Source organism: Marmota marmota, unplaced genomic scaffold, assembly GCF_001458135.2.
Source record: "Marmota marmota marmota unplaced genomic scaffold, marMar, whole genome shotgun sequence".
Lineage (NCBI taxonomy): Eukaryota > Metazoa > Chordata > Mammalia > Rodentia > Sciuridae > Marmota > Marmota marmota.
Window position 1 is genome coordinate 2,649,440 of NW_025999928.1, and position 24,215 is coordinate 2,673,654.

The 24,215-nt window shown below is 33.9% G+C and overlaps 1 protein-coding gene across 4 annotated transcripts in view; it reads left to right on the top strand.

Moving 5' to 3' along the window:
- Positions 1-23,005, top strand: part of Naa35 (N-alpha-acetyltransferase 35, NatC auxiliary subunit) — a 110,228-nt gene extending 87,223 nt beyond the window's left edge. For all 4 annotated transcript variants that reach the window (XM_015506069.2, XM_048800458.1, XM_048800456.1 and 1 more), the window contains exons 14-23: positions 1,451-1,557; positions 10,290-10,356; positions 11,949-12,047; positions 12,544-12,722; positions 16,071-16,207; positions 16,995-17,062; positions 17,823-17,963; positions 18,353-18,475; positions 21,483-21,563; positions 22,616-23,005. In XM_015506069.2, coding sequence (XP_015361555.1) covers positions 1,451-1,557; positions 10,290-10,356; positions 11,949-12,047; positions 12,544-12,722; positions 16,071-16,207; positions 16,995-17,062; positions 17,823-17,963; positions 18,353-18,475; positions 21,483-21,563; positions 22,616-22,675 — 1,062 coding nt within the window. In that variant the 3' untranslated portion in view covers positions 22,676-23,005. The remainder of the gene's footprint in view (positions 1-1,450; positions 1,558-10,289; positions 10,357-11,948; positions 12,048-12,543; positions 12,723-16,070; positions 16,208-16,994; positions 17,063-17,822; positions 17,964-18,352; positions 18,476-21,482; positions 21,564-22,615) is intronic.
- The last annotated feature ends 1,210 nt before the right edge of the window (positions 23,006-24,215 follow it).

Genomic DNA, 24,215 nt, shown 5'->3' on the forward strand with positions numbered 1-24,215 from the left:
AAATGAATGTCAGTAGAGGGGCAGAGAGAGAAGAGGGGAGGGGAGGGGAGGGGAGGGGGGATATTAGAGGATAGGAAATGCAGCAGAACACAACAGACACTAGTATGGCAATATGTAAATCAATGGATGTGTAACTGATGTGATTCTGCAATTTGTATATGGGGTAAAAATGGGAGCTTATAACCCACTTGAATCAAAGTGTGAAATATGATATATCAAGAACTATGTAATGTTTTGAACAGCCAACAATAAAAAATTAAAAAAAAAAAAGAAAACAGACAACCTAATTCTAAAAATGAGTGAAAAATTTGAAATTCAGTATGAAAAGATATTCAACATCATTAGTGTTAAGGAAATACAAATTAAATCACAGTGAAATACTACCCACCTTTTACATTATCTTAATATAAAAAAAAAAATTCGACCATAACAAGTGCTGGCACAAGGATACATTGGTGTTGGAAATGTGAAATGGTTTAGCTACTTGGAAAACAGTTCATCAGATTCTTATAAAATTAAGCATGCAAAGTCCTAGTTGATTCCCTAAGAGAAGTGAAATCTGACATTCTCCCAAAAACCGCTGTTTAGAGCTATTTTGTTTTTGAACATCAATAACAGAGACAACGCAAATGTTCTTAAGCTGGGCAATGGATAAAGATACTGTGGTAAATACACACAGTGGAATACTGCTCAGAAATACAGAGGAATAAAGTATTGATACACTCACTAATGGAGATGAACCTCATTGGCATCAAAGAAGCCAGTTTCAAAGACATCCTGATTTAATGTTACTGACATTTTAGAAATGATGAAACAATGGAGTTGGAGAATAGATCAGTGGTTACTAGGGATTTGGGATGGGATGAGGTCTTGATTTCAAAGGGATCACATGAGGGAATATTTGGGATATGATGTAATTGTTCTGTACCTTGATTGTAAAACTAAACAACTATGCATTTGTGAATTCTAGAACTGTACAAAGTATGAACTTTAATTTATGTAAATTAAAAATAAAATGAGTATTAGGAAATTAAAGAAGTTCTGGTATATTAAACATTAAAACACTGAGATTATTAATGGAAGGAAATTAAACACAAACTTATAAATATATGTTTTTTTTATTTTTACAAAGTTTGTGTGTATTAGCATTTTTAGCATGTGTATGGCCCTGGATTTGATCACCAGTGCCTCAAAAAAGTGATCAAATAACTTAATATTTTTAGCCATTAAATATTTTGTAACTTATGGAGCCCTCGTGTATGGGTTCATTTGACATATTCTTAGTACTGTCAACAATACTCACTGTGGATTCAGTGATTTATAAAAGTTTTCCACCAATTTTTATATTTTAATTGCTTGTATTTTGTAGTATTTAAAGGTAATATTCTTATGTCTCAGTAATGTCAACTTGTTTGGCAGCATTACTAATACATATAAAATTTATTTTAAGACCACATTCCTCGTGGATAATAAAAAGGTCTTTGGAACTCATCTCATGCAAGATATGGTGAAAGATGCACTTCGGTCTTTTGTCAGTCCTCCGGTGCTTTCCCCCAAGTAAGTGTTATAAGACAATTTATAATGTATGTATTTTTTTAAAAAAAGTCAAAGTTCTCTGCACTCCTTCTTTACAGACAAAATATAAAAATAGTTTGGAATGTAGTCTCTATATAAAAATAACTCAAATCTTGTTAAAATTAACTCATCTCTGCCACATACTGTTTAAATTAAAATTAAGGTTATTATGATGTTGACAACAGGAGTTATTCAGTAATTTGTCTTGGACTGTTTGTGCAAGGCACTGTTATAGACTTTGGGAAGTAATTATAAAAATAAGATATCTCTTTTTGATCTGAGTCTAGATAAAAATTAAAAGTAGATAATTGATCTTTAAATGATTATCTAGTAGTCATTGTTCTGGAAACATGTTGTCATAAGTAACTGGGAAAGGATGGCTTGTAGGAAAAAAAGTCATCATTTGAGTTCACGTTTTAAGAAATGAGGAGGGCTTTTCTGATGGGGAGAGAGGAACTGATTCATTTTTATTTCTTAACAACAACAACAACAACAACAACAAAAGCCCAGCATCTGCAGAGGCATGAGAGTATGAAATATATTTTAAGAACAATTAGTAGTTCAGCCTTCTTACCAGCAATTTTTTGAATAAATTATGCCAATATTATGTGAAACTTTGGTAGCTTATTGTCTTAGGTTGGATTCCCTGGAAACAGACCCTGAGACTAAGATTTATGTGAATGTATTTTAGGAAATAATCCCAGGAAAAGCTGGCAGGGTTGTGAACAAGTGGAATCATCAAGTGCACTCCATAGATAGTAACTTTGGTTTAGTACTGTAGGGGCCTTTGAAAAACAGTGTGGTTGAAAACCTCAGAGTTGTCCTTCTCAGGGATAAGGGAGCTTGAGAATTTAGCCCCTATTCCCATTGGTAAGGACTGTCCCTGGAAGGATATACAGTGTTGGTTACATTGCCGTTTCATTTGAAATAAAAGCGATGATCCTTATGATTGGGCCTACAAGATTTGGTGTGCTTACGTCTAGGTCTTTCCTGCCAGTTCTCTGACTTTCTCTCCTCCCCTCCCTTACTGGCCTCCTTGCTATTCTTGGAACATGTGGGAACTCTTTTACTCTCAAGTCTTTGCAGAGGGTGGAGGGTAGGAGGGGGCATTTTCCTTAGAAATAAGGTATGAGTGACTCTTAGAAAACCCCTTGGTTGACACCCAGATGTCAAACTTCAATCCTGGAGTGTCACCTCAGTGAGAGCTGTTTAAAAATTGGAATCTCCACCTCCAATCCATTTCTGTTTTCTATAAAATTTTTTATGCTTTATAATTAACTTTTTATTATGTTTGTTTTCTATTTTTCTTTCTCTCTATTCCCCCAGTTAGAATATAAACTCCACAAACGCAAGGCAGGTATTTTTGGCTATTCTATTAAAATATCCAGATGTTTTCACTGATGTGTCATAAATGCTAGAATGGTGTCTGGCATGTAGTAAGCATACAGTAAATACTTGTTGAACAAATGAATGGGAGGTAGGTGATAAGGGAATTTGGAATAAGATATGAGTGACTCTTGAAGGTTCTGGTAAGGTTTGGTTTTTATTTTGTGAGCAGTTAGGAACTATCATTAGACTGTTTTTGTCATTATATTTTAAGTTTTTGTGGATTGCTTTTTAAAATCTTTTAAATCTAAAAACCTTACTTTAAAAAATTTTTTTCCTCCACCTTTTTTATTGCTGCATTATAGTTGTACGTAATGGGTGATGTTAACGTATTTGTACATGCACTTCAATATAACAGTATAATTTAGCCAGTATTCCTCCCCATCACTTCTCCCTCACCCTGCCACACTCCCCTCCTTTATTTTTATTCCACTTAAAGATAAGTGATAGCTGGGCATGGTGATGTTCATCTATAAACCCAGCTACTTGGGAAGCTGAGGCAGGAGAATTGCAAGTTTGAAGCCAGCCTGGGCAATTTAGCAAGACTCTGTCTCAAAATATAAACTAAAAAGGGCTGAGGATGTAGTTCAGTGGGAGAGCGCCCCTGGACTTAATACCCAATAATGCAAAAAACAAAAAAATGGAGAGAGAAAAAGAGAGATACATGGTAGCCTTGCATCCCAAATTACCTGATGTAGATATAACAAATTTTTTTAATGGCTCCCAGATATTTCATAAAATGAATATAGTCTAAGGGAATAGGGTTACTGGGTGAAGAAACCTGTGTAGTTTTAATTTTAACAGATATTTCCAGAATTTCTTTTTTAAAAAGATTGTAACAATTTCTATTCCTACCAGCAGTATGAAAAAGTATACTTTCCATATACATCATGAACAGCAGAAGGTATTAATCATTACTTTTAATTTTTTTCTGTGTGTTGAGTAATTTGAGCTCAGGTATACTATTTATTGGTACTTCTAATTTTTTAATAAGTTGCTTAAAGTTTGCCCATTAGCTTTGTTAAGTAATTTATTTTTTGGCATATTTCTAAGAGTTCTTTGTATATTATAGGAAGTTAATTCTCTTTATTATCCCCTGATAGGCATTATGGATTTTTTTTTTTCCTTAATCTATTTTACCACATCAAAACTTCTACTTTCTGTATGGCCATTTTTTGTCTGCTTTTTTTGTTGTTGAGGTAAATAATTCTCCTCAACTCATAGGTTATCCTTTTCAGCACTTAAATCTTCTTCCAAAGATTTTTCTGGTTTTTATTATCCTTCTGAAATATTTTCCTGTAGTAGAAATGAAAATAGAAGTGCAACTTTATTGCATGCTTGATAGCCCTTTGAGTGAAGCAGAAACCATTTTTCCACTCTTGTTATAATGATATCTTTATATTACTTCAAAATACCTTACATATTGGGATTTATTTAAGTTCCAGTGATATATTCTTTGAAAAAAAAAATCGTGCCTTTCTCTGAAGGTTTAATATCTGTTATATACTCCTGCACTAATTCTTTTTCAGGACTCTTTTGGTACTTGTTTGGTATTTTTATTCTTCCATAAAAATGTTAAGGATAATTTTGTGCAGGCTTTTTAAAAACCTAGAATTCTTATTGGAATTAAATATTAATTTTAAGAGTTCTCATTTTTATGCTATTAAATCTTACAATCAAATGACATAGTATTATTTTCATTTGTTTTCTTCATGTGGATCCTATGTGTTTCTTGATAAATCCTAGGTAGTACCTAGGATTTTTTCCTCCTTTTCTTTTTTGCTATTGACTGCTGTTGCTGTTGTGATAATTGAAATTTCTTTCCTACGAGATAATTTCATCCTTTATTTTATACTGTACATTAGTTATTTCATTTTGTTTCTTTGTTTTCTAGATGCTAAAACAAAATCAAATATACAGTGGTCATAGCAAACTTGAACATCATGTTAATGGAAATAATCTTTTGCTTTTGTAATAGTTGTCATTGTTACTTTTTACATCTTTCTTTTAAAGTAGTTATTTTTTTAATAATGAGATATTTAAGATTGATTATTTTGTTTATGATTCAACTTATTTCAGTAGGAAGTAATATTTGTATTGATATCTTTCTACAGATATTATAACATTTTTGTTTTTCCTTTTATGTAATCCAAGAGTCACTTTTAAGTATATTTAATTTTCAAGTAAAAACTTTTGGGTTAATGTTTTGTTTTTTCTGATTTTACCCAGTTATAAAATCTAGTTGACTTTATTTATTGTATGATTGAGTGCATGCCTGATTTTAATGTCTATTACACATATAAGAAAAGAAAATTTTGTCTTAGAATGCAAAGTTTGATTGAGTTTGTTATGCAGTTTTTATCTACCTAATTCCAAACAACATAGGGTATGCATACATTATATACACGCACATACACTTTCAAGTAAAACAAATTACCAAAATTTATAGAGTTCTCCTTGTATTCTTAATTGTTTTGCTTCATGCTTGTAACTGCTGTTTGGTGCATATGATTTTTATATACATATATATAAGTTGTCTGTAGATACAATATCTTCATTTTATTTTTATGTGGTGTTGAGGATTGAACCCAGCGCCTCATGTTTGCTAGGCAAGCTCTCTACCACTGAGCTACCACCCTAGCCCTGATGCATGTGATTTTAAATTATTATGCTGACCTTGTCAGTTGTGCCTTTTATTGTTATACACTGTCCCTGTACCATGTTTAGTGCTTTCAACCATAAGTACCACCTTATTTCATGTTAATATTGCTATTGCTACTTTGTCTTCTTTTTTTTTTTTAAAATATGTTTTTAGTTGTCAGTGGACCTTTATTCTAATTATTTGTTTGTTTATATGTGGTGTTAAGAATTGAACCCAGTGCCTCACACCTGCCAGGCAACATTGAGCCATGCCCCAGCCCCTCTTCTCTATTTAAAATAGGTCTGGCATCTCATTGTTCATTCCTTTTTCTTTAAATCATCTTCTGTCATCATTTTAATGGGTTTCTTTTACATGGTTTTCAACTGGGTTTTGTTTTCAATTTTTACTACTTCAATCTGTTAAAAGTAGAATTCGACCTATTCATTGAAATAGATTATTTCATTTTCTTTCTTTCTCCTAATCTTATTTACTGTGTAATTTTCTTTTCTTTCACATTTTTCTGTTTTGATCCAGTTTTGATTAAGTTTCTTTTTTTCTTCTTAATTTGAAAGTTCTTCTACATATTTCTTTTCTGTAGGTGGTTATACTGCTGTTTTGGACTAAATGCTTGTGACTCCTGAAAACTCATGTGTTACCACCGTCACCTTCAGTGTGGTGGTACTTGGAAATAGGGCATATGGGAGTTAATTAGGTTTAGATGAAGTCAAGAGGGTAAAGCATTTATAATGAAATTATTGTCCTTATAAAAAGAGAAAGGGTTTAGAGGGCATGGGCTAGCACTTCCCCATCCCATATGAAGACACAGAGAAAAGACAGCTAATAGTTCTCTGCAAGCCAGAAAGATGGTACTCATCAAGAATCCTTCTTTGCTGGGCCAGGCCTAGTACACAATCTGTAATACCAGTGACTGGGGAAACTAAGGCAAAAGGATCCCAAGTTTAGAGGCAGCCTGGGCTACTTAATACTAGAGACCTTGTCTCAAAATAAAAAATAAGAAGGGCTGGAGATAATGTTGCACAGTATCTCTGGGTGGTTCAGTCCTGGAGATAATGTTGCACAGTATCTCTGGGTGGTTCAGTCCCTAGTACAAAAACAGTAATAACAACAACAAAAAGTGGGGTGGGGAAGGGGCGAAGAAAGAAAGAAAACCTTCCTTAGCTGGCTCCTTGATTTTGGAGGTAGTGATATTTGTACATGATTGAACTGAAAGAGTGAACCATGTGCAACCCAGAGGGCAGAACTTTCTGAGAAGTCCCAGTATAGGGCTGGGATTGGGTATAAAGAACTAAATTAAATTGTTAAGGGCTGGCTAGTGTTGTAGCTCAGTGATAGAGCGCTTGCCTAGTGTTTTGTGAGGCACCGAGTTTGATTCTCAGCACCACATATAAATAAATAAATTAAATAAAGATCCATTGACAACTAAAAAAAAAGAAAAAAGAATTTTCAGACTTTGTTTTAGGACCCCTTTATATTCTTAAGAAATATAATTAAGGAACCAGATAGCTTTTGTTTATATTGGTTGTATCTACTAACAAGGTACTATTTTAGAAATTAAAATGATACTTTAAATTTTCTAATTCATTTTAAAAATAATACTCAATCTGGTACATATTAACATAATATTTTTATGGAAAGCACTTTATTCTAAGAAAAATTGATGAGAAAAGTGGCAGTGTTTTTTACATTTTTGCAAATCTCTTCCGTGTTTCTTATTAGAAAATAGCTGCATTATCTTTCCTGCTTCTGCTTTCCATCTGCTATGGTATCACATGCCATGAGCCTGTGGAAACTCCATTGTATACTTGTGAGAGAATAAATGCAGAAAGCAGATAAGGTCTTAATAGTACTTAGATCTTGTATTCTCCCTTGCAAGTGTCTCAAGGCCACCCCACCACCAGGGGAAATAGGGGTTGTACTTTGGGAGCTGCTGACTCAAATTTCAAATTTCTGCCTTTCCCTAGCTTTTCAGTCTAGAGGTTACCATGATATGATAATTTATGTGTATCTTTCCTGTGAATGCTTGTGTACTTTCAGCAAATGTGTGTGTCCATAGCAATACTCTAGTTTTATCTGTTTTTAAATTCTGTCACATTGTATATATTTTTATTCTACCTGTTTTTTTCTTTCCATGTTGGGATTTTTATACCTGTCCAAGTTGATCCATGCAAACCTATTTGAATTAACTAAAATAAACCCTTTGAATATATTTTAGTTTATTTTCCATTGGTCTACAATGAGATATTTTTTGTTGTTTCTAATTTATCATTATTAAAATTGTGCTATAGTGAACATCTTTGAATATCTCTTTGTGCATATAGAATATATACTTAGAAGTAGAATTCTGGATCATCAAGCCTGTGCATCTGCAATTTTATTTGGCCAAATTACTTTCCAAAGTAATTCAACCAATTTGTATGCTGGGCAACAGTGTGTAGAGTGCTCATTTTCTTACAATATATGCTTTGGCATTATGAAACTTTTAATTTTGACCATTTTTGATGTATGTGAAATAGTATCTAACTGGGAATATACCTCAGTGGTAGAACACATGTTTAAGCATGGAAAGAAGCTCAGGGTTCAATCTCCAGGACCCTCCTCCATCCCCTCCTGCTCCCCCCAAAAAATATCTAATCCATTTAATTTGCATTTCACCTTTTCTTTTTAATAGTCCTTCTAGCTCTTTGATTACATATTATCACTTTTAATTAATTATCATTTAGATGAAATTGTAGTTGATCTTCATAGTTTGGGATTCTATATTTGCAAACTTACCTACTCACTATAATTTATTTGTAACCCATAATTTATTTGCACTGCTTTCACCATCTTTACAGATGTGTGCAGACAGGGAACACATACAGAGCAGCACATTCTGAAGTCCAATAGACAACTCTATTTTCTTGTTTCAGATCACATGCTATAAACACTTCTATTTACTGCTACATTTTCCATGTGGTTGTGACTTTTGTGTTTTTTTCACTATTTAAAATGATCCCATCCATTGTGGCATGCTTTCTAACCTTCCTTAGCATAAGAAAGTGATGAAATGCCTTATGGAGAAAATACATGTATAAATAAGCTTCACTTAGACATGCTGTATTATAGTGCTGTTGGGCCATAAATTCAATGTGTCTTTAAACAGAAATATGCATAAACCAAAGCTATATATTGTTTACTTTATGATAAGAGTGTGACCAGAGGCTCATACATACCTAACCCAGTGTTTCCTCTGGGATAATAGTCTAATTCATTGTCCTTGGCAGTTTTATAGAACATAACTACCATGAATAATGAGTATTGATTATATGGCAAAATTCATTGTGTGGTAGCCATAGCTCTTTTTCTTCTGTTTTTAAAATTCTGGGGTAACAGATAAGAAATCTTATGGGCTGAGAATGTAGCTCCAGGGTAGATTGCTTACCTAGCATGCACAAGCCCAGGGTAGGTTTAATCCCTAGCACCTTATTAAGAAAAGGAAAAAAAAAAAATCTAATGCTGATGTGATTCTCTTTTTCCTGTGTTTTGAAACTTCCTTCTGGAGCATTGTTTCTTAAGTTTCTCTTTAAGAATTCAGGAGTTTTGCCAGAATATTCATGTATGATTTTCTGTTAATTGTACTGGAATTCAGTCATTAAGGTATAAAAGTCTCCCAAACAGATCCTTTTCTCTGTTATTACATTCTTAATTATTGCCTTCATCTGTTTCTTTTTTCTTTCTTTCTTTTTTTTAGAAATCTTGGTATTCTAGGTCTTCTAGATCTACTGAATATTTAAACTTGAAAATCATTATTTTTTAGATCCAGAAAGTTGTTTTAAGTGCTTTATTTTCATCTTAAGTAATTTTCTTACTTTGATATTAAAGATATAAGGAACCTTTCAGTATTTTTTAATTCCATCAATTCCTTGTTCCTTTTTTTTTTTTTCCTCTCTAGTCTGCTAGGTACACTGTCATTTTCTGTTGCATTATTATGGCTGTTAATTTTGAGGCTCTTCGCAGAGTGCTTACTTGTGGTAAAAATGAATAGCAAGTTGTCAACACTGATCTCTGTAAGAATATAATCTTCCTATCTGTTCAACCTCCAGCTCCCTCAAGGTCAAGAAACAGGTACCTTGGAGACTGCTCCAGGAAGGTATTAATCAGAATTGTTAACTGAAACAAGGAACACAGCAAGAAAACTACTTTGTAAAGACAGAACATAAGGTGTCAGAGGGATGAATTGATGAATTGGTGGAAATTTATAGTCTGTGGTTGGAAATGGGGATACATTTTGAAAGAATTGGGAGACTCTGTTTTCTTTGTGGCTATTATCAGGAGCGTAGTCCATGTGGATATCAGTTGTAGGAAAATATATGGTTTTGAAGTGGGTTCGTGGAAAAGTGGGACTTTGGTTTTTCCTTTTCTCTTTGCTAGTTTGATCTTATTAGATTGAACTTAGATTGTCCAAATTTAGAACTAAAGAAATTGGAAATACCATACACTTAATCTGCACAACATAGTAATAGTGAAATGTTTCTTAATCTAATGCTAACATTCTGTAACTTGGTAATTTTTCTGGTTCTGTTTTCTACTTTTCCCTCCCTCTCTGTTAATAGCACACACCGTAATCACTGCTTCTTTTATCTAAGCCAGATAGTTTGATGTTAATGATGTGAATATTCTCTTACAGATGCTGCCTATATAATAATCACCAGGCTAAGGACTGTATTGACTCCTTTGTTACTCACTGTGTTCGGGTAAGATCTATAATTTGGATTGTTGTGATGGATGCTCTAAAAATTTTGGGACATAAGCCCTTTAATGTTATTAATTTATGAATTTTTATTATCTATTCTTCACATTCAGTGAATAAATTTTAAAAATGCTGTCTCCTCTTAACACCTGAGTATTAACACTTGACTTTATAATCTGTAGCCCTCTTGTCTGGTTGTTAGATCCACAGGAAGCCTAGGATGGCCTCTCACTGCAACCTGAGGGGCCACAGGCTCCCAGCTGGAAAAACGGCATTTGTTCCTAATTTTTTTTGTTTTAAATGAACATAGAAATTTACTTTTTTTGACCTTATAAGATTTACAACATTCTTATATACTGCATACTACCTTAGTGAGAACAGGATTTTATTAAAATTAATCTAGACAAGGTCATAAACTCTTTTTTTCCAAGCCTCAGATAATTAGGAAAAATGCAAACCTTGTAGTAGATTAAATTATTCAAAACAATTTTTTAGATTTAATTTTATAAGCATATCTCTTAGAGAACTCAACCAGGTAACTCTTTGGGGCCTAATTTCGTTTAACAAATATGTATAGCAATGCAATGTGGTGTGGCAAAAGAACAAATTGGTAGAAGATCAGATTTCATTTTTATCACTAACATTTTATCAGGCACATTGCTTTTAAACTTCTTGCTCTTTAAAGAATAAGATGCTAACTCAGGTTTGCTATCTCTTATTTGAAATGCCTGGGACCTGAATTGTTTCTATTTTTGAATTTTTTCAGATTTTAGAATATTTCCATAGACTTTATGAATTAATAAGTATCCCTAATCTAAAAATCCACAATGCTCCAAAATCTGAAACTTTTTGAGCATCATGTCAACATTCAAAAAGTTTTGGATTTTGAGTTTTCAGATTAGAGATGTTCAGCCTGTACCTCCTCTGTACCTCTCTTTGGGTAGTTGATCAGAGGAGATATAAAATTTACTCTTCAGAGATCTTACTCATATTTTTAAAATCAGAGCATTCTGCCACACATGTCTACCATATGATTAGTGAAATGTTATTTTATGAGAGCACTATATAAGGAGAATAGAAAAACCTTACAGTTTATACACATGGGCCATTACTCAAACCATATAATTGTTAGGTATTCTGTTGTATTTAAAGTCGTACAGAAACTTCAGCTTTGAACGCTAGATTTTGGATTAAAATAAACAAATGAAATTATCCTCTTGAAATTTCAGGAAGATATCTCAAGATTGAAGGAAGATATTTTTGTCATTTGAAAACAAGTTTCACCAGCAGCCACTTTTTTCTTTTGTTTTTTCTTCCCACATTTTTTAAATTGCTGCATTATAGTCATACTAATGATGGGATTTGTTGTTTCATGCTCATACATGAACACACTATAACAGTATAATTTCATCCTTTTTTCTAGTTATTGATAAATTCTGGTGTTACATTCTTTAAAAACTAGCACCTGTGTAGGCATGATTCTTAAAATACTCAGCATTTTTTCCCCTGAAGCCAGATTTTAAGAACGTGGAATGTTGATTCTCTCGTGTAAGGAGATGCCACATTGGTTGTTAACAAATTATATGTGTATTACAGCCATTTTGTAGTCTTATTCAGATCCATGGACATAACAGAGCTCGGCAGAGAGATAAGCTTGGTCATATTCTTGAGGAATTTGCTACCTTGCAGGATGAGGTAAGAGCCAAGTTGCCCTTTTTTTCAAAAATTAATTCTCACACTTTGCCTAGATTTTCAAAAACAATTCTTTGGAACAATAGTTTATATATTTAATTTTTCACTATATGAAGGTTCTAGGAAGAAACAACAATAATCCAAGCTGATAAACAATTTATTTCTTTGATAATGAGGATAAATTTTAAAATATTATAGACAACTATGATTTTATAGCAAGTTGACATAATAAAAATTTGTTAATTTTTAAGTTATTTTGTGGGAGCAGTGATATTTATTGACAGTATGTGTAAAGACCTTAAGTCAACTATTTGTATTTTGTTATTTAAAATGGGTGTCTCTTAATTAAGGAAGTACTTAAGTAAATGTTACCTTTGTGAAATGAGAACTTTGCATATAAATCTAACTAAAAATGCATTTCAAAGTAGGATCTTTGGGTAATGAGATTTTAAGTTCTCTTATTACATTAAAAAAACTCAATGTTATGATATTTTGACAGGCAGAGAAGGTTGATGCAGCACTTCACACTATGCTGTTGAAACAAGAACCCCAAAGGCAACATTTGGCTTGTTTAGGAACCTGGGTCCTTTACCATAACCTTCGAATTATGATACAGTATCTTCTAAGTGGCTTTGAATTGGAACTCTATAGCATGCATGAGTACTATTACATATACTGGTAAGAGAACAGTTTGAGTTAAAATTGGTGGATGGAGTGTATAAGATCTGAGAGAGCATCTGTAAAATAGTGTAATATCAGAGTACTCATTCATTTAATACAGTTTAGATGTAGGACAGTTGGAAAAATGGCTGTTGAAAATTAGAGCTGCATCAATTTGAATGTCTTTATTGCTGTAACATTTTACAAATGTTTTCCCATCCATTTGAATATTTATGTAAAAATCAATAAAAGTGGCCCCTAAGTAAATATATTAATTGAAGATCTTTTATTTATTTTTATGAAGAAAACTCATTTTGCCCTGACTTAAGAGCACTTAAGTAGTGGCTGTGGATGTACTTGATGGAGTGAAAGTTCACAGTGGAACCAGGTCTTATTTCTCCTGGGAAGAAATCACAGCCAGAATGATCACTAAGAACATAACTGTTTCATGCTCTGGCCCTGAAACTTAGTGTTTTAACTCTGGAGTTGATGAGGGATGATCTTCAGGAGATTAGTTCTTCCCTTTCATTGGAGGACATAATAAAGAAACTTACTAAGACAGTGTGTGTTGGCATTATCTTAGGCATGACAAAGCTGTCATAGAAAATAATTTTAAGAACATTGAGTGTTAATGAATTCAGGTATCTTGAACCAGTCCTAGTCTGGCAAAGTATGGAAATAATTAACATTACCAATTACCTGTGTTGCTCATTACAAACACCTAAATTTGGTAAACTTTACATTTCGCCTTTTAAAAATCTATTTGAGTTTATTTAATTTAAAAAATATTCTTTGGAGTCACTGCTCTGAAGAAGAAAAATAATTTTTTTCTACTGTTATCATTAGCAGCAAGGAATTTTAACAGAACTCTCGGTTATGAAACTTGAATTTGAATATTACTGTTATAATAAGAGAATAATTTACTTGTTATATTTTTCAACATTTATATAGATAATACCAACTAACCCATGCTACTTGGAATACATTTTGTTATTAGCTCATAGTAGATATTCCTCTTGATTTTTGTAGAGGAATGGGCTCAAATTCCTCTTTCTTTGTGCTTGAGGTACCTACTTGGAAGCTTTTGCTCTTGTTTTCTCAGATGAAAGTATAATTTTTTTTTCTCAAAGAATTGGGATCTTAATTCAGCAAATGAATGGTAAATATACCATTAAAATTTATAAGCAGATTCATGCCTTACTAACAAAAGAAATGTTAATTTTGCCTATAAGTACTCCTGTGGCCTTCATGTACTGACCTGCTTTTTGACTTCAAATTTAGGTTGGACTTCTATATTTTCCAAAATAATCTGTTGTTGTTCATGAATGTGATCCCCAAAGCATGTTGACCCTTTTCAAATGAACAGTAGAAACAGTGATTCTTCATTGTTAACATGCACCATAGTCACTTAGTGAGCTTAATCCCTAGAGTTCCTAGGTTAGTAAGTGTAGCATAGGACCCAATTTTTTCTCCTAATTAATTCAGAGGTGACACTGCTGTGGATCCACAGGTGGCAATTTGAAAATCATTGGTTTAGATAATTATATGTTAATTTTGAAAAAGCACTTTGTAAAAAGCTCATGGAAGTACCTGATGTTTGAGAAGAAAGGCCTGAATCCTGTCTGTTTCTCCCTTGATTCATCTGTCCTTCGATTAAATAATTTAGAGATAGAAGGCACCATTAATTTTTCAGATTTAAGATAGAGGAGATACATACATATACATAAAATCTCCTCAGATTTTATATTGTAGAGGAGAAAAATATTTCATTTGTATTTGTATCCGTAAAAGGATACTATAACAAATGCTTTTCTTTCTTTTTATGGTATTGGGGATTAAACCTGGGGCACTGTATCACTGAACTACATCCCAGACATTTCTATTTTTTGAGAGTCACCCAAAGTTGTCCAGCTGGCTTCGAACTTGTGAGCTTCCTGCCATAGCTGGAATTACAGGCATGTACCACCACACCCCCCCCAATAAATGCTTTTCTTAAATCGAGTGCCAGGAGTTATTTTCCCTTCATATGAAATGAGATGCTTTTTTTTTATCAGATAAAATTACATTCCCTTTTTCCTTTAGCTTAAACACAATAGTTGGTTTAGCTTCACAATATAATACTAAGTCATTCCATTTGTCTTTATACTAGTTTCTGTTTTACTTTAAAATATTTTGTTTTATATGGGTTTTAGTATTGTAAACTGCCTTACATTTTTCTAGAAAATATTGAAAATAGGCTCAAACTTGATCATGAAGTTTCTTATAAATCTTTTATTTTCACTTACTGTAGTTTGTTTATTATTGAGTATATAACAAAAGATATATTCATATCCCAGGTTGGTTACTTCTCAGGCTTGGTTTGTTTAAAATTCTGAAAAATTAAGTATGTGGTAGAATATTCTATTTTGCACTTATTGACTAAACTCAACTAAGTTAGAAGCCTAAATGTTTTTATGTTTTTAGAATGGTATTGTGTAATACCAGTAATTTTATGTCATTTTCTGAATTTCTTTGTTTCACTTGCTTTGCTTGCTTTTATAATTAGTAGATAAAAAAAAATTTTTTTCTTAATAGACCTAGATGAAAAGTGTCCTGATAATAAAAACAATTTAGTGGGCATTCATTTGTTTTATGTATGTACATATTTATCAAAAAGTTATACTCTTTATGTATGATGTGTCAAAGTACATTCTACTGTAATGTATAACTAGAACAAATTTTAAAGAAAAAAGTTATATAAAATGTGAAAAGAGAAAGTCAGTCAGTTTTAATAAGGTCATTTCTTTCTTTTTCTTTTTTTTGGGGGGACCAGGGATTGAACCCAGGTGTGCTTAACCGCTGAGCCACATCCTTAGCCCTTTTTATTTTCTTTTTATTTATATATATTTGTATGTGTATATAATGTATGTATGTGTATGTGTATATATATATATATGTGTGTGTGTGTGTGTGTGTGTGTATCTCCCCCCAAGACAGGATCTCTCCAAATTGCTTAGAGCCTCCCTAAGCTGCTGGCTTTGAACTTGTGATCCTCTTGCCTCAGCCTCCCAAGCCACTGGGATTACAGGTGTGCACCACCAGGCCCAGCTTAATGCTTATTTCTTATAAAACCTAATCTATTATTGAATATGGTCATCAGTTGCCATAAAACCTTAAAGCATTATAAAACTATATATTTGGGACTGAAGGTATACAGTCAGTGGTAAAGCATGTGCTTAGTATGTATGAGGCCCTGGGTTCTATCCCTAGCACCTAAAGGTAAAATAAATAAATTAATAAAAACTATCCATTATTACTAATACATGTGTTGATAAAGCTATCTGATTTAGACATGTACTGTTAACTGACGTTTTTGTGTCCTTCAAGGTACCTCTCTGAATTCCTTTATGCGTGGTTGATGTCAACATTGAGTCGTGCTGATGGTTCACAGATGGCAGAGGAAAGGATAATGGAAGAACAGCAGAAAGGTCGTAGCAGTAAAAAAACAAAGAAAAAAAAGAAAGGTGCTGTGGACTTCTTTTCAACTTACTAAAGAACAGTGGAGTGTACTTTTAACAAAGAAATAGATGGAAAGCTCCTTGTGAATCGTAATGAGTGAATTAGTCATTATATTTTAGTTCTTCATCCCTTCAGAGATTAAAAGGTAGAAACTGAGCCCCAGTAATAGTGATTAAGCCCTTTTGTTTCCTTTCCTTGCTTTCCTTTTATTTCTTTGCTGTTCCATGTATCAGGAGATGTTGTATCAGGAAATATCCACATGGAGTTTTCAGGCCAGATAGGTTAGGGAACAAGATATGGGCAGAGCCAGAGGGCTTAAAAGGGAGATAGTTTTACAGCTAGGCACAGGAAGGTAGCACAGAACTCCTGTGGCATAGTCCAAGAACCACGAGGAAAGAGAAGTATTTTAAAGGGACTGCATAGATCACTTATGGGCAGATATCACTACAATCATAAAATACTACTTTGTGTTTCCTTGGGATTTAAGCAGTTTGTGTTGGTTATTGAATTCATGGGTTTCCCTGTATTAACAGGTTAAGTCTCTGGTGAATTCAGAAAGGTTTAAATTACTTCATACTAGAATTTTACAGCTATAAAATTTTTGTTAGATTTTCAGTTGTATTATTTGCAAACTTTGGTCTCAAACCAAAATTTAGTCTATGGGAGCAAAATGAAGTTTAAATTTAATAAACAAGCTGAAAGATCTTTTAAAATTAAATTTTGTCCTACAATAACATAAGAGGAAGAGAGGAAAGGAATATAGAAGATTTTTTATTTTCTCTATAATTACAGTTCGTCCATTGAGCCGAGAGATCACAATGAGCCAGGCATATCAGAACATGTGTGCTGGAATGTTTAAAGTAAGTTGTTGAAGTATATTGTTGTTATGCAGTCTATTTAAAATGAACTCTTTTCATGATTCTTTCCAGGTTCTAGTTTGACTTTTATTTTACTTTACCCCTTTGCTTAAAGGTTATTCTTTTTCAAGTCTAGTTGTTTTCAAGACGCATTTGAACCCTGCTGTCAGACATTTTATAAAGTATATTGGTCCTTGTTTCATCCATGGCCAAGTTAATGTCTGACAGTCCAATTGACATATGTGTAAAACAGGTAGTACAAGAAAGAAGAGCTTACTTCCCATAAACAAGAAAACTTTCATGGATGTGATGGATTTGGGTATTTTTTAGGAGTGTGTTAGTATGTTAGGAACAATGAATGGCATAAGCAAAAGCAGGAATTTTTCAGGAGACAGTGAGTCAAACTTTTTAAGTTGTTTTTGGCAACTCCAGAAATAATTTGAAGCAACTAAAATGCATAAAGCAGAACCAGGTTCAGTGATACACACCTATAATCCCAGCAACTCTAGACACTGAAGCCTCAACTTAGCGAGTCCCTGAGACCCTGTTTCAAAATAAAAACCAGGCTGAAGATGCAGTTCAGTGGTAAAACACCCCTGCATTCCAATGCATGGAACATAAAATAAGAGTGAATAATAAGTCAGTTTTTCCTCTTCCTGTTTGACTTCTGAGCCATGAATCGTTTCAAATGTATATAGACCGCCATTTGTTTACAGTATTATTGAAGATGTTTACTTTTTCATATTGCTTTTCTTTTCTTCAGACCATGGTAGCATTTGACATGGATGGTAAAGTACGCAAACCCAAGTTCGAACTTGATAGTGAACAAGTTCGATATGAGCACAGGTTTGCTCCATTCAACAGTGTGATGACCCCACCACCAGTGCACTACCTACAGTTCAAGGTGAACCTACTTGGTGAAATCTTTATGCAGTCTAATCTTAGACTTTCTTAGAGATGTACTGTTCATACTTAACCAGCTTGTTTTAAAATAGGTAGTCAAACACTGTATCATTGGGACAGATAATGAAAACAGCAGTTTTAAATAGTGTGAAAATTATTTGGTTTTCTTGGATATATGAATCATATTACCAGTTAATTAAATTATGAAATAATATATGATAGTATATTGAGGTTGAAAAATAAATTACCTAGGGAAAAATAACAGGAGATGTGTTGTATATTTGCTTCAGTATTTTTGTATGAATGGATACTCAATGTAGAATTCCATAATAGTTTAAAATGATACTTTATATTAAATATACTTTGAGTAATATTCTCTCCTCTTTTTAGGAAATGTCTGACCTCAATAAATATAGCCCTCCTCCTCAGTCACCAGAACTGTATGTGGCAGCTAGTAAGCACTTTCAGCAGGCAAAAATGATTTTGGAAAATATCCCCAACCCAGACCATGAGGTAAGACTGGATTCTAGGGGGGTAAGCTTGTAGGAAATAACATATCTTACTACCGTGTGAACGTTATATCACACAATCATATCACACGGACTGTAATTTTTTTTTTTTTTTAAAGAGAGAGAATTTTGGGCTGGGGTTGTGGCTCAGTGGTAGAGCGTTTGCCTTGCCTGTGTGAGGCACTGGGTTCGATTCTCAGCACCACATACAAATAAATGAATAAAATAAAGGTCTGTCAACAATTTAAAAAAAAAAAAAAAGAGAGAGAATTTTAATATTTATTTTTTAGTTATTGGCAGACACAACATCTTTGTTTGTATGTGGTGCTGAGGATCGAACCCGGGCCGCACGCATGCCAGGCGAGCGCGCTACCGCTTGAGCCACATCCCCAGCCCCCAGACTGTAATTTTTTTTGCCAAGGATTTCAAATAGCTTTGCCAGCCTAACCTTAAGTCTTAAATATGAAAAATGATGTGGCCATTTATCACAGGAACATTATTTAACCTGACCATTTAACGGCTATTACTTTTAAAGACTTTATTTTAAGCTATCAGAATAAACTTTGAAAATAAGTACAATATAAAGTTTCAGGCTTCTGATATTTTAGTAATTTACTATATTCCTAACTTTATTGAGATACATTTACTCTATAAGAGTTTCCTTTAATGGGTACAAGTACATATGTGCACAAACAAGAACTGAGGGAGTGAGTGATGAATGTAAGAGTATTTGCTATAGCAGGGTATTTCTAAAAGCAAAAACAATGGAAGAAACTTAAGCATTCATCAGCCAGGAGTCTGATAAATAATGACATATCTATTTATTGGAATATTAGACAACTTTAAGAAGGATAAGAAAGATCTTTATGTGCTATAATGGAGTGTTCTTCAGAATGTAATGTTTAAAAAGGTGCAGGACAGTATGTTGTATACTGCCATTTCAATCAAAAGGGGGTGAAAACTATGTATGCAAGTATTTTCTTATGTTAGTATATAATATCTTTCGAAAGATAATTATTGATGATGTGTTTGACTTAAGAGAGCTGATTGCCTTGAATGAGAGATGGGCTAGGATATAGTTCATTGGTAAAGCATTTTTCTTACATGTGCAAGGAGGCCCTGAATTTGATCCCCAGTGCCAGAAAAATGAGACAGGAGAGAGATTTTTGTTGGGGGGAGGGGTGCTAGGGATGAAACTCAGGAGAACTTTATCACTGAGCTACATCTATATTCTCAGCTTTTTTATCTTTTATATTGAGACAGTCTCTCACTAACTTGCTGGGGCTAGCCTCAAACTAATGATCCTCCTGCCTTAGCCTCCCAAATTTCTGGGATCATAGGTATGTGCCACCACTGCACTTGGCTGAGAGAAACTTTGAAAAAAATCAAATTCCATCTAATAAAGGAAAATAAGTGGTAATATAAAAATTTCCGAGACATGCCTGTAATAGATGGCATATTGCATTTAGTAGGAATTTCATTCACTTAATAAAGATTTATTGACCACTTGTTGTCCTCACCAGAAAATACAGAGAGAAATTCTAGCCCTCATGGGTAGGTGGGGTCAGGTGCTGCAATCTACATGCAGAAAGACACAGGGCAATTAATGCCCAGGATATTTTAACAGCAGTTTAGGAGTTGTATTCCTGGAGTGGGGGTGGGGAACATAGGCATGAGCTACTTACTGGAGGGTTTTGAGTAGAGGAGCAATCAGATCTGACTTGTGATATAGACTGTTGCAGGGCAAAAGGTAGAATCTGGGGACCCAGTCAAGGAGCAGACCATAGGATTAGTGCTGGAAAAAGGTGGTGATAACAGTAGAGGTTATCAAAAATGATTGCCTTCTCCTTATATTTTAAGAACAAGTTTTCTGGATTGCCTGGTGGGTTAGATGTAAGATGTGAGAGAAAAAGAAATCAAGGATAACTTCAAGGATTTTGACCTGAGCAACTGGATTCATTGATTAATGGGGGCAAGACTGGCAGTAGGCCTGGCAGGGGCGGAGTTTGGGACATGTTAAATTTGAGCTACCCATTAGACTTGGAACTGTCAGCTAAGCAGGTGTGGATATCTGATGAGTTGAGGGGGAGGTGATGCTGAACTTGTAATAATGTATATTTCTATTGAGAAGTCTGGGAAAAAGCAGCAATGGGAACTTTGTGGATTATTCTCTTGAGAGAAATCCAGAATTTTGTTTCACTATTGTGTTCAAATTCTTGTGTCCAAGTGAAGCATTTAAACAAGTGTTGATCAGAAATAACAGTGAAGGGGCTGGGTTGTGGCTCAGCAGTAGAGTGTTTGCCCAGCACGTGTGAGGCTCTGGGTTCCGTCCTCAGCACCACATCAAATAAATAAATAAAATAAAGATATTGTGGCCAACTACAACTAATATATATATGAAAGAAAAAGAAGTAACAGTTAGTACTCAAAGGACACTCAGCTTCTTGCCAGGCATATTCTGAGCTCTTGTACACTAATGTGTCACTTAATGAAGGAAGATGTGCTGAGAATGCTTTGTTAGATGATGTTGTGTGGACATCATAGCATACTTAAGACAAAGCAGTTTGGCTCTAGGTGATGTCCTATGGGACCACCATCACATATGTCGTTGCAAAACAACATTCTGGTGGCAAAACAAAACATCATTATGAAGCACATGACAGTATATGTTAACTCACTTAATCCTCACAACAAATCTTTGTGAAACAGGTAAAGTTATCTCCGTTTTTACAGATGAAGAAACTGAGGAACAGAGAGATTAGAAAACTTGCCAGAAGGCTCAGAGCTTTTTAGTGCCACAACTGGGATTTGAAAACATACACCCTTACTCTACAGTTCATGCTCCCTCGAGGGCTTCGGATGCAGCAGCCTTTCCACGGTTTCAGAGTTGTCTGAAATGGAATTCTAAAAATGCCTTTATTTAAAAAAATTTCAACACTTTCTTTGTGCCAAATTCTTATTCATGTCTGTAACAAGCTTTTGACTATGAATTTTGTTTTGTTCTTGTTTAGGTCAGTAGAATTTTAAAGGTTGCAAAACCTAATTTTGTGGTTATGAAGTTGTTGGCAGGAGGACACAAAAAGGAGTCAAAGGTAAGTACATTGTAGAGAAAATTATTGTGAAATTTCAAAAAATATTACAAAAAAAATCTTAAGACAAAATGAACAAAAGTCATCCTAAAAGATTTTTATCAGCAAAATATAAATTAACTAAAGCTTGCCTTTTTTTAAAAAAAAATTTTTGGTACTAGGGATTGAACCCAGGGACACTTAACCACTTAGCCACATCCCCAGCACCCCTCCCCCACTTTCTTGAGGCATAGGATGTTACTAAGTTGCTGAGGGTGGCCTTGAACTTGGTGGTGATCTCCTGCCTCAGTCTCCTGAGTTGCTGAGATTATAGGCATGCACCCCCATACCTGGGTTGACATGTTTTGTGACTAAAAATTTTGAGTCTGCTTTCTTTCCCCCATTCATGTAAATTACTGAATAACTTGGGATAAAAAAGAAAACGGGTAAAAACAAAGATATAGGAAAAGTACCAAGTACTTAAAAGTCATCCACTTTTAGGAAGGTGAATGTTTCAATAACTGAAAAACTTTATTCTAAAACCTCAGAAGATGTAAGTCTAGGCTTCCCTTGGTAATGCAGTTATATCATCAGTGTCACTTCAGCCTGTTAGCATTAGTTCTGCATAAGAGGCCAAGGCCATAGCGCTTTTGGTGGCATTTGTGTTTCACTTCATTTATTCTCATCGTTTTTTTATTATCTTTCTTTTCTCTAGCTCTGCTTTACTAATGACTCTCATTTTATTAGTTAGTACCATCAACAACCCTGAAAGTAAAAATAATTTTATTCCCTGGTCTAATTGAGTTTCTTTTGGTAATTTAAATCCATTTTCCTTTTAACCATTTTTGGAAGATAGAAAACAGCTGGTCAGTATGTTTTGTGATGACCTTCATTAACCCAGAAACAAATAATTTATTCCTCCAGGTTAATTCCTGACTTATCACTAAAACCAATTTTTTATCTCTTTTGTGCTGCCTCATTTTTAAAAATACAAGAAACTAAAAATAGTGTTTGTTCTGTTTACTGCTTAAATACTAGTAAAAGCAGCAATTGACTTTCTGTGTTTTCTTTCACAGGTTCCTCCTGAATTTGATTTCTCTGTTCACAAATATTTTCCTGTTGTGAAACTTGTTTGAGAGACTGAAAAGGTGATAGAATCTACTTTCAGATTCTACTCTCAGAGGATATATCCATCAGTTTTACCACATAACGTAAAGTGAAATGGATTTCTTGGATAACAGCCCATTATAAGGAATACTTTTTAGTTTGACAGCCTTACATGATGTAAATGAAAACTGCTGTTTTAAAGTGGTTTATTATGTTCCATGGATGAAACTGGTCTTATTGAATGCATTGATGAACGTTATATGGTTTTATTACAGATTTAATCATAAATCATTTTTATGAATGATTGAGTGAAAATAGTGTTTGTAAAGGATAATAAATTTCTTGACAAAAAAACAGTGCATCATTGGAGATGAAAACCAGTACCATTTTGTTGATATATGTTGATAACTGAAGGTGTTTGCTCTTTACAGTTTTTGCAGTTGAAAAACAAATTATCCAAAAGTAGTGTTTTTTTAATCTCTAAGATACAAAAGGAGGCTAAATAACATGGAAATTGTGAGTTTGTGTGTCGTGACATAGATATAAGAATACAAATATTTAAAAGAAATCCTATTAACTTACATGGGACACTTAAAAGAGTACACATTGCTTGCTGGTGACATTTAAATGGTAGCAAGGTAGAAATATATAGATTGTTATATTTTAGGTCTAGATTTAAATGTGGCATGTTCCTTTTCATTTACTTTATATTCAGTTTAATCCATGAAACATATTCAAGTGGGGTTCTGTTCAATATACTTCGGCTTTGAGAAGTTGACTTCAGTCCACCTGTTCCAACAAGTGCTGGGTGCTAGAGGCCCTACCCTTCCTTTACTGCCCATTTCTCTTCCTGTCTCTGCTCTGGTGTTTACCATGGCAGTTGTCCAGGTCTTTGGGGCCTTCCTTTTTAGGGGGAAATACTATTAATAGAATGAATTACACTGTGGTTTAAATTAGTTTTTGTAGTTTAGCCTACACCTAGCAACAGTTCATTTGTTTTATGGTAGAGGTTCTGAGCTTTAAATATCTTTTTTTTTTTTAATATTCTTTTTAGTTATAGATAGACACAATATTTTTATTCATTTATTTTTTATGTGGTACTGAGAATCAAACCCAGGGCCTCACACGTGTGAGGCAAGCACTCTACCACTAAGCTACAAACCCAGCCCATTAAATATCTTAATTTCAATATGACACTTTTGTGTGTGTGTGCATTTGCTAAGTAAGGATCAAACCCAGAACCTAGCCTCATGCATGCTATAGGCAAGTGTTTACTGGTGTGCTGTATCCCCAATCCCTTGACACTTTCCTTAAAATCATAATATTAAAGCTTTCTCCTGGAAATACTTTTAAGCAGCTATCCTCACTGAACTTGCCTACCAGAAAGGAGGTAGTTTTCGGGTAAAGATGTTCCTGATTCCTCAGCTAATGAAGTAGTCTTGTCTCTTTCTCAGAGTGGTAACACAGGCCTTAACCAAAAATAACAGGGAGCCTGAAATTTCAGAACCCAGAAGTCTTAGAAAAAAATGACCTGTACAATAAGAAACTTTTAACTATGGAGACAGAGTA